Here is an 11,811-nt window from a genome sequence, read left to right on the forward strand (position 1 = left end):
GGTCCCTGTATGACTCTTGTCGCTACAATGTCTCTAAACACCGGTCCCTGTATGACTCTTGTCGCTACAGTCTCTCTAAACACCCGTCCCTGTATGACTCTTGTCGCTACAGTCTCTCTAAACACCCGTCCCTGTATGACTCTTGTCGCTACAATGTCTCTAAACACCGGTCCCTGTATGACTCTTGTCGCTACAGTCTCTCTAAACACCGGTCCCTGTATGACTCTGGGGGCTATAGTCTCTCTAAACACCCGTCCCAGTATGACTCTGGTCGCTACAGTCTCTCTAAACACCGGTCCCTGTATGACTCTTGTCGCTACAGTCTCTCTAAACACACGTCCCTGTTTGACTCTTGTCGCTACAGTCTCTCTAAACACCGGTCCCTGTATGACTCTTGTCGCTACAGTCTCTCTAAACACCGGTCCCTGTATGACTCTTGTCGCTACAGTCTCTCTAAACACACGTCCCTGTATGACTCTTGTCGCTACAGTCTCTCTAAATACCCGTCCCTGTATGACTCTGGGCGCTATAGTCTCTCTAAACACCCGTCCCTGTATGACTCTTGTCGCTACAGTCTCTCTAAACACCCGTCCCTGTATGACTCTTGTCGCTACAGTCTCTAAACACCCGTCCCTGTATGACCCTGGTCACTACTGTCTATCTAAACACACGTCCCTGTATGACTCTGGTCGCTACTGTCTATCTAAACACCCGTCCCTGTATGACTCTTGTCGCTACAGTCTCTCTAAACACACGTCCCAGTATGACTCTGGTCGCTACAGTCTCTCTAAACACCCGTCCCTGTATGACTCTTGTCGCTACAGTCTCTCTAAACACACGTCCCAGTATGACTCTGGTCGCTACAGTCTCTCTAAACACCCGTCCCTGTATGACTCTGTGCGCTATAGTCTCTCTAAACACCCGTCCCAGTATGACTCTGGTCGCTATAGTCTCTCTAAACACCCGTCCCTGTATGACTCTTGTCGCTACAGTCTCTCTAAACACCCGTCCCTGTATGACTCTGGGGGCTATAGTCTCTCTAAACACCCGTCCCTGTATGACTCTTGTCGCTACAGTCTCTCTAAACACACGTCCCTGTATGACTCTTGTCGCTACAGTCTCTCTAAACACCCGTCCCTGTATGACTCTGGGGGCTATAGTCTCTCTAAACACCCGTCCCTTTATGACTCTGGTCGCTATAGTCTCTCTAAACACCGGTCCCTGTATGACTCTTGTCGCTACAGTCTCTCTAAACACACGTCCCTGTATGACTCTTGTCGCTACAGTCTCTCTAAACACACGTCCCTTTATGACTCTGGTCGCTATAGTCTCTCTAAACACCCGTCCCTGTATGACTCTGGTCGCTATAGTCTCTCTAAACACCCGTCCCTGTATGACTCTGGGCGCTATAGTCTCTCTAAACACACGTCCCTGTATGACTCTTGTCGCTATAGTCTCTCAGAACACCGGTCCCTTTATGACTCTTGTCGCTACAGTCTCTCTAAACACACGTCCCTGTATGACTCTGGTCGCTACAGTCTCTCTAAACACCGGTCCCAGTATGACTCTGTGCGCTATAGTCTCTCTAAACACACGTCCCTGTTTGACTCTTGTCGCTACAGTCTCTAAACACCCGTCCCTGTCACTACTGTCTATCTAAACACACGTCCCTGTATGACTCTGGTCGCTACTGTCTATCTAAACACCCGTCCCTGTATGACTCTGGGCGCTACAGTCTCTCTAAACACCCGTCCCTGTATGACTCTGGGCGCTACAGTCTCTCTAAACACCTGTCCCTGTATGACTCTGGGCGCTATAGTCTCTCTAAACACACGTCCCTGTATGACTCTTGTCGCTACAGTCTCTCTAAACACCCGTCCCTGTATGACTCTGGGCGCTATAGTCTCTCTAAACACACGTCCCTGTATGACTCTTGTCGCTACAGTCTCTCTAAACACACGTCCCTGTATGACTCTTGTCGCTACAGTCTCTCTAAACACCGGTCCCTGTATGACTCTTGTCGCTACAGTCTCTCTAAACACCCGTCCCTGTATGACTCTGGTCGCTACAGTCTCTCTAAACACACGTCCCTGTTTGACTCTTGTCGCTACAGTCTCTCTAAACACCGGTCCCTGTATGACCCTGGTCGCTACAGTCTCTCTAAACACACGTCCCTGTTTGACTCTTGTCGCTATAGTCTCTCTAAACACCGGTCCCTGTATGACTCTTGTCGCTACAGTCTCTCTAAAGACCCGTCCCAGTATGACTCTGGGCAATATAGTCTCTCAGAACACCGGTCCCTGTATGACTCTGGTCGCTATAGATAAAGCAAATTATCTTTATCTCAAATACTAGGTATAAATATGAATATTTAAGTTATTTTTTCTTCAATCCTTCTTTATAAAAAAAAATACCTTTAAGAAGTGCTACAACACTTAAGTATGTGCTGTGTGTTTGTGATTTGCTGTTGTCAAATTACACACAACATTAACATATGAAATTAAGAGAAAACACAAAAATCGCCCTAATGTTATGGTTGTAATGGTGTTCATAAGATAACATTAACACATCATTATCAGATCCTTTCATTGTGTTTCAAATAAAATTTAATAATGTTATAATATAAAAATCCAAATTCAATTTTATAACTTTTCTTCCACAGATGGTGCGTGAAACTTTTTAATTTCTATGTTATTTACAAAAGATAGTAAACCAAGGGTAAATTAACAAATATTGATATTTTCCATTATATTAAGTTTTCTTGAGGTTGTTAAAAATCTAATCAATATCCTTATGACTCAATAATAACGCTATTTTATGGTCACTTAAGTTATATTCTATTACCACATTACCTCCGTATATCCTCCACATAAGACCACATTTTTTGTATACTCCTCATGCTTGCGAACATACTAAATCCTTCTCGGTGCGAAAACTATCATTTCTACTCATAGGTACAGAAAAGAATCATTTCTACTCCCAGGTAAAGAAAACAATCATTTCTACTCCTAGGTACAGAAAACAATCATTTCTACTCCTAGGTAAAGACAGCTATCATTTCTAGGTAAAGAAAACTATCATTTCTACTCCTAGGTACAGAAAACTATCATTTCTACTCCTAGGTAAAGAAAACTATCATTTCTACTCCTAGGTAAAGAAAACTATCATTTCTACTCCTAGGTAAAGAAAACTATCATTTCTACTCCTAGGTAAAGAAAACTATCATTTCTACTCTTAGGTACAGAAAACTATCATTTCTACTCCTAGGTAAAGAAAACTATCATTTCTACTCCTAGGTAAAGAAAACTATCATTTCTACTCCTAGGTAAAGAAAACTATCATTTCTACTGCTAGGTAAAGAAAACTATCATTTCTACCCTTAGGTACAGAGAACTATCATTACTACTCCTAGGTAAAGAAAACTATCATTTCTACTCTTGGGTAAAGTAAAATATCATTTCTACTCCTAGGTAAAGAAAACAATCATTTCTACTCCTAGGTAAAGAAAAATATCATTTCTACTCCTAGGTACAGAAAACTATCATTTCTACTCCTAGGTAAAGAAAAAAATATCCTAGGTAAAGAAAACTATCATTTCTACTTCTAGGTACAGAAAACTATCATTTCTACTCCTAGGTAAAGAAAACTATCATTTCTACTCCTAGGTAAAGAAAACTATCATTTCTACTCCTAGGTAAAGAAAACTATCATTTCTACCCCTAGGTACAGAAAACTATCATTTCTACTTCTAGGTACAGAAAACTATCATTTCTATTCCTAGGTACAGAAAACTATCATTTCTACTCCTAGGTAAAGAAAACTATCATTTCTACTCCTAGGTAAAGAAAACTATCATTTCTACTCCTAGGTAAAGAAAAATCATTTCTACTCCTAGGTAAAGAAAACTATCATTTCTACTCCTAGGTACAGAAAACTATCATTTCTACTCCTAGGTAAAGAAAACTATCATTTCTACTCCTAGGTAAAGAAAACTATCATTTCTACTTCTAGGTATAGAAAACTATCATTTCTACTCCTAGGTAAAGAAAACTATCATTTCTATTCCTAGGTACAGAAAACTATCATTTCTATTCCTAGGTACAGAAAACTATCATTTCTACTTCTAGGTACAGAAAACTATCATTTCTACTCTTAGGTACAGAAAACTATCATTTCTACTCCTAGGTACAGAAAACTATCATTTCTACTCCTAGGTAAAAACTAACTATCCTAGGTAAAGAATTTTTTCTACTTCTAGGTAAAGAAAACTATCATTTCTACTCCTAGGTAAAGAAAACTATCATTTCTACTTCTAGGTAAAGAAAACTATCATTTCTACTTCTAGGTAAAGAAAACTATCATTTCTACTCCCAGGTAAAGAAAACAATCATTTCTACTCCTAGGTAAAGAAAACTATCATTTCTACCCCTAGGTACAGAAAACTATCATTTCTACTTCTAGGTAAAGAAAACTATCATTTCTACTCTTGGGTAAAGTAAAATATCATTTCTACTCCTAGGTACAGAAAACTATCATTTCTACTCCTAGGTAAAGAAAACAATCCTTTCTACTCCTAGGTAAAGAAAACTATCATTTCTACTTCTAGGTAAAGAAAACTATCATTTCTACTCCTAGGTAAAGAAAACTATCATTTCTACTCCTAGGTAAAGAAAACTATCATTTCTACTCCTAGGTAAAGAAAACTATCATTTCTACTCCTAGGTAAAGAAAAATATCATTTCTACCCCTAGGTACAGAAAACAACCATTTCTACTCCTAGGTAAAGAAAACTATCATTTCTACTTCTAGGTCAAGAAAACTATCATTTCTACTTCTAGGTAAAGAAAACTATCATTTCTACTCCTAGGTAAAAAAAACTATCATTTCTACTCCTAGGTTCAAAAAACTATCATTTCTACTTCTAGGTAAAGAAAACTATCATTTCTACTCTTAGGTACAGAAAACTATCATTTCTACTCCTAGGTAAAGAAAACTATCATTTCTACTCCTAGGTAAAGAAAACTATCATTTCTACCCCTAGGTAAAGAAAACTATCATTTCTACTCCTAGGTAAAGAAAACTATCATTTCTACTCCTAGGTAAAGAAAACTATCATTTCTACTTCTAGGTAAAGAAAACTATCATTTCTACTCCTAGGTAAAGAAAACTATCATTTCTACTCCTAGGTACAGAAAACTATCATTTCTACTCCTAGGTAAAGAAAACTATCATTTCTACTCCTAGGTAAAGAAAACTATCATTTCTACTCCTAGGTACAGAAAACTATCATTTCTACTCCTAGGTAAATAAAACTATCATTTCTAGGTAATGAAAACTATCATTTAGACTCCTAGGTACAGAAAACTATCATTTCTACTCCTAGGTACAGAAAACTATCATTTCTAGGTAATGAAAACTATCATTTCTACTCCTAGGTACAGAAAACTATCATTTCTACTCCTAGGTACAGAAAACTATCATTTCTACTCCTAGGCACTGGTCACTATCATTACTACTCCTAGGTAAAGAAAACTATCATTTCTACTCCTAGGTACAGAAACAATCATTTCTACTCCCAGGTAAAGAAAACAATCCTTTTTACTCCTAGGTAAAGAAAACTATCATGTCGAGGTACTGAAAACTATCATTTCTACTCCCAGGTAAAGAAAACTATCATTTCTATTCCTAGGTAAAGAAAACTATCATTTCTACTCCTAGGTACAGAAAACTATCATTTCTACTCCTAGGTAAAGTAAAGAAAACTATCATTTCTACTTCTAGGTATAGAAAACTATCATTTCTACTCCTAGGTAAAGAAAACTATCATTTCTACTCCTAGGTAAAGAAAACTATCATTTCTACTCCTAGGTCAAGAAAACTATCATTTCTACTCCTAGGTAAAGAAAACTATCATTTCTACTCCTCATTTCTACTTCTAGGTACAGAAAACTATCATTTCTACTCTTAGGTACAGAAAACTATCATTTCTACTTCTAGGTACAGAAAACTATCATTTCTACTCCTAGGCACTGAACACTATCATTACTACTCGTAGGTACAGAAAACTATCATTTCTGCTCCTAGGTAAAGAAAACAATCATTTCTACTCCCAGGTAAAGAAAACAATCATTTCTACTTCAAGGTTTAGAAAACTATCATTGCTAGGTAATGAAAAAACTATCATTTCTACTCCTAGATACAGAAAACTATTATTTATAGGTACTGAAAAATATCATTTCTACTCTTAGGTAAAGAAAACTATCATTTCTAGGTAAAGAAAAATATCATTTCTACTCCTAGGTAAAGAAAACTATCATTTCTAGGTAAAAAAAAACTATCATTTCTACTCCTAGGTAAAGAAAACAATCATTTCTACTCCTTTGTTAAGAAAAATATCATTTCTACCCCTAGGTACAGAAAACAACCATTTCTACTCCTAGGTAAAGAAAACTATCATTTCTACTCCTAGGTAAAGAAAACTATCATTTCTACTCCTAGGTACAGAAAACTATCATTTCTACTCCTAGGTACAGAAAACTATCATTTCTACTCCTAGGTAAAGAAAACTATCATTTCTACTCCTAGGTAAAGAAAACTATCATTTCTACTCCTAGGTAAAGAAAACTATCATTTCTACTCCTAGGTCAAGAAAACTATCATTTCTACTCCTAGGTAAAGAAAACTATCATTTCTACTCCTAGGTAAGAGAAAACTATCATTTCTACTCCTAGGTAAAGAAAACTATCATTTCTACTCCTAGGTAAAGAAAACTATCATTTCTACTCCTAGGTAAAGAAAACTATCATTTCTACTCCTAGGTAAAGAAAACTATCATTTCTACTCCTAGGTACAGAAAACTATCATTTCTACTCCTAGGTAAAGAAAACTATCATTTCTATTCCTAGGTAAAGAAAACTATCATTTCTACTCCTAGGTAAAGAAAACTATCATTTCTACTCCTAGGTAAAGAAAACTATCATTTCTACTCCTAGGTAAAGAAAACTATCATTTCTATTCCTGGGTAAAGAAAACTATCATTTCTACTCCCAGGTAAAGAAAACAATCATTTCTACTTCTAGGTACAGAAAACTATCATTTCTACTCCTAGGTACAGAAAACTATCATTTCTATTCCTAGGTACAGAAAACTATCATTTCTACTCCTAGGTAAAGAAAACTATCATTTCTACTCCTAGGTAAAGAAAACAATCATTTCTACTCCCAGGTAAAGAAAACAATCCTTTCTACTTCTAGGTAAAGAAAACTATCATTTCTACTCTTGGGTAAAGTAAAATATCATTTCTACTCCTAGGTAAAGAACACAATAATTTCTACTCCTAGGTAAAGAAAACTATCATTTCTACTCCTAGGTACAGAAAACTATCATTTCTACTCCTAGGCACTGAACACTATCATTACTACTCCTAGGTAAAGAAAACTATCATTTCTACTCCTAGGTACAGAAAACTATCATTTCTACTCATAGGTACAGAAAACTATCATTTCTACTCCTAGGTAAAGAAATCTATCATTTCTACTCCTAGGTACAGAAAACTATCATTTCTACTCCTAGGTAAAGAAAACCATCATTTCTACTCCTAGGTTGAGAAAACTATCATTTCTAGGTACTGAAAAATATCATTTCTACTCCTAGGTAAAGAAAACTATCATTTCTACTCCTAGGTACAGAAAACTATCATTTCTACTTCTAGGTACAGAAAACTATCATTTCTACTCCTAGGTAAAGAAAAATATCATTTCTACTCCTAGGTAAAGAAAACTATCATTTCTACTCCTAGGTAAAGAAAACTATCATTTCTACTTCTAGGTAAAGAAAACTATCATTTCTACTTCTAGGTAAAGAAAACTATCATTTCTACTCTTAGGTACAGAAAACTATCATTTCTAGGTAATGAAAACTATTATTTCTGCTCCTAGGTACAGAAAACTATCATTTCTACTCCTAGGTACAGAAAACTATCATTTCTACTTCTAGGTAAAGAAAACTATCATTTCTACTTCTAGGTAAAGAAAACTATCATTTCTACTGCTAGGTAAAGAAAACTATCATTTCTACTTCTAGGTAAAGAAAACTATCATTTCTACTCCTAGGTAAAGAAAACTATCATTTCTACTCCTAGGTAAAGAAAACTATCATTTCTACTCCTAGGTAAAGAAAACTATCATTTCTACTCCTAGGTAAAGAAAACTATCATTTCTACTCCTAGGTATAGAAAACTATCATTTCTACTCCTAGGTAAAGAAAACTATCATTTCTACTCCTAGGTAAAGAAAACTATCATTTCCACTCCTAGGTAAAGAAAACTATCATTTCTACTCCTAGGTAAAGAAAACTATCATTTCTACTCTTAGGTAAAGAAAACTATCATTTCTACTCCTAGGTAAAGAAAACTATCATTTCTACTCCTAGGTATCATTTCTACTCCTAGGTAAAGAAAACTATCATTTCTACTCCTAGGTCAAAGTAAAAAACTATCATTTCTACTCCTAGGTAAAGAAAACTATCATTTCTACTCCTAGGTAAAGAAAACTATCATTTCTACTCCTAGGTAAAGAAAACTATCATTTCTACTCCTAGGTAAAGAAAACTATCATTTCTACTCCTAGGTAAAGAAAACTATCATTTCTACTCCTAGGTAAAGAAAACTATCATTTCTACTCCTAGGTAAAGAAAACTATCATTTCTACTACTAGGTAAAGAAAACTATCATTTCTACTCCTAGGTACAGAAAACTATCATTTCTACTCCTAGGTAAAGAAAACTATCATTTCTACTCCTAGGTAAAGAAAACTATCATTTCTACTCCTAGGTAAAGAAAACTATCATTTCTACTCCTAGGTAAAGAAAACTATCATTTCTACTCCTAGGTAAAGAAAACTATCATTTCTACTCCTAGGTACAGAAAACAATCATTTCTACTCCCAGGTAAAGAAAACAATCATTTCTACTCCCAGGTAAAGAAAACAATCCTTTCTACTCCTAGGTAAAGAAAACTATCATTTCTACTCCTAGGTACAGAAAACTATCATTTCTACTCCTAGGTACAGAAAACTATCATTTCTACTCCTAGGTAAAGAAAACAATCATTTCTACTCCTAGGTAAAGAAAACTATCATTTCTACTTCTAGGTCAAGAAAACTATCATTTCTACTCTTAGGTACAGAAAACTATCATTTCTACTCCTAGGTAAAGAAAACTATCATTTCTACCTTTCTTTCTACTCCTAGGTAAAGAAAACTATCATGTCGAGGTACTGAAAACTATCATTTCTACTCCCAGGTAAAGAAAACTATCATTTCTATTCCTAGGTAAAGAAAACTATCATTTCTACTCCTAGGTACAGAAAACAAACATTTCTACTCCCAGGTAAAGTAAAATATCATTTCTACTCCTAGGTAAAGAAAACTATCATTTCTACTCCTAGGTAAAGAAAACTATCATTTCTACTTCTAGGTAAAGAAAACTATCATTTCTACTCTTAGGGTATCATTTCTACTCCTAGGTAAAGAAAACTATCATTTCTACTCCTAGGTAAAGAAAACTATCATTTCTACTCCTAGGTAAAGAAAACTATCATTTCTACTCCTAGGTAAAGAAAACTATTTCTACTCCTAGGTAAAGAAAACTATCATTTCTACTCCTAGGTAAAGAAAACTATCATTTCTACTCTTAGGTACAGAAAACTATCATTTCTACTTCTAGGTATAGAAAACTATCATTTCTACTCCTAGGTAAAGAAAACTATCATTTCTACTCCTAGGTAAAGAAAACTATCATTTCTACTCCTAGGAAAACTATCATTTCTACTCCTAGGTAAAGAAAACTATCATTTCTACTCCTAGGTAAAGAAAACTATCATTTCTACTCCTAGGTAAAGAAAACTATCATTTCTACTCCTAGGTAAAGAAAACTATCATTTCTACTCCTAGGTAAAGAAAACTATCATTTCTACTCCTAGGTAAAGAAAACTATCATTTCTACTCCTAGGTAAAGAAAACTATCATTTCTACTCCTAGGTAAAGAAAACTATCATTTCTACTCCTAGGTAAAGAAAACTATCATTTCTACCCTTAGGTACAGAAAACTATCATTACTACTCCTAGGTAAAGAAAACTATCATTTCTACTCCTAGGTACAGAAAGCTATCATTTCTACTCCTAGGTACAGAAAACTATCATTTCTACTCCTAGGTAGAGAAAACTATCATTTCTAGGTACTGAAAAATATCATTTCTACTCCTAGGTAAAGAAAACTATCATTTCTACTCCTAGGTAAAGAAAACTATCATTTCTACTCCTAGGTAAAGAAAACAATCCTTTCTACTCCTAGGTACAGAAAACTATCATGTCGAGGTACTGAAAAATATCATTTCTACTTCTAGGTAAAGAAAACTATCATTTCTACTCCTAGGTAAAGAAAACTATCATTTCTACTCCTAGGTACAGAAAACTATCATTTCTACTCCTAGGTAAAGAAAACTATCATTTCTACTCCTAGGTAAAGAAAACTATCATTTCTACTCCTAGGTAAAGAAAACTATCATTTCTAGGTCAAGAAAACTATCATTTCTACTCCTAGGTATAGAAAACTAACATTTCTACTCCTAGGTAAAGAAAACTATCATTTCTACTCCTAGGTACAGAAAACTATCATTTCTACTCCTAGGTAAAGAAAACTATCATTTCTACTCCTAGGTAAAGAAAACTATCATTTCTACTTCTAGGTAAAGAAAACTATCATTTCTACTCCCAGGTAAAGAAAACAATCATTTCTACTCCTAGGTAAAGAAAACAATCATTTCTACTCCTAGGTAAAGAAAACTATCATTTCTACTCCTAGGTCAAGAAAACTATCATTTCTACTCCTAGGTAAAGAAAACTATCATTTCTACTCTTAGGTACAGAAAACTATCATTTCTACTCCTAGGTAAAGAAAACTATCATTTCTACTCCTAGGTAAAGAAAACTATCATTTCTACTTCTAGGTAAAGAAAACTATCATTTCTACTCCTAGGTAAAGAAAACTATCATTTCTACTTAGGTAAAGAAAACTATCATTTCCTAGGTAAAGAAAACTATCATTTCTATCAGGTAAGAAAACTATCATTTCTACTCCTAGGTAAAGAAAACTATCATTTCTACTCCTAGGTAAAGAAAACTATCATTTCTACTCCTAGGTAAAGAAAACTATCATTTCTACTCCTAGGTAAAGAAAACTATCATTTCTATTCCTAGGTAAAGAAAACTATCATTTCTACTCCTAGGTAAAGAAAAATATCATTTCTACTCCTAGGTACAGAAAACTATCATTTCTACTCCTAGGTAAAGAAAACTATCATTTCTACTCCTAGGTAAAGAAAACTATCATTTCTACTCCTAGGTAAAGAAAACAATCATTTCTACTCCTAGGTAAAGAAAACTATCATTTCTACTCCTAGGTAAAGAAAACTATCATTTCTACTCCTAGGTAAAGAAAACTATCATTTCTACTCCTAGGTAAAGAAAACTATCATTTCTACTCCTAGGTAAAGAAAACTATCATTTCTAGGTAATGAAAACTATCATTTAGACTCCTAGGTACAGAAAACTATCATTTCTACTCCTAGGCACTGAACACTATCATTACTACTCCTAGGTACAGAAAACTATCATTTCTGCTCCTAGGTACAGAAAACAATCATTTCTAGGTAAAGAAAACTATCATTTCTACTCCTAGGTAAAGAAAACTATCATTTCTAGGTAATGAAAACTATCATTTAGACTCCTAGGTACAGAAAACTATCATTTCTAC

General features: G+C 34.8%; 1 protein-coding gene across 1 annotated transcript; it reads left to right on the plus strand.

Moving 5' to 3' along the window:
- The first annotated feature begins 597 nt into the window (after positions 1-597).
- On the plus strand, positions 598-1,629 carry LOC132557705 (putative proline-rich protein 21). The gene has a single exon (XM_060222224.1). It carries the CDS (start codon positions 598-600, stop codon positions 1,627-1,629), a length of 1,032 nt encoding a protein of 343 aa, XP_060078207.1.
- The last annotated feature ends 10,182 nt before the right edge of the window (positions 1,630-11,811 follow it).

The sequence above is a fragment of the Ylistrum balloti genome, unplaced genomic scaffold, assembly GCF_031769215.1.
Source record: "Ylistrum balloti isolate Yb309-2 unplaced genomic scaffold, AGI_CSIRO_Ybal_v1 Utg370708, whole genome shotgun sequence".
In the NCBI taxonomy this organism is placed as follows: Eukaryota; Metazoa; Mollusca; class Bivalvia; order Pectinida; family Pectinidae; genus Ylistrum; species Ylistrum balloti.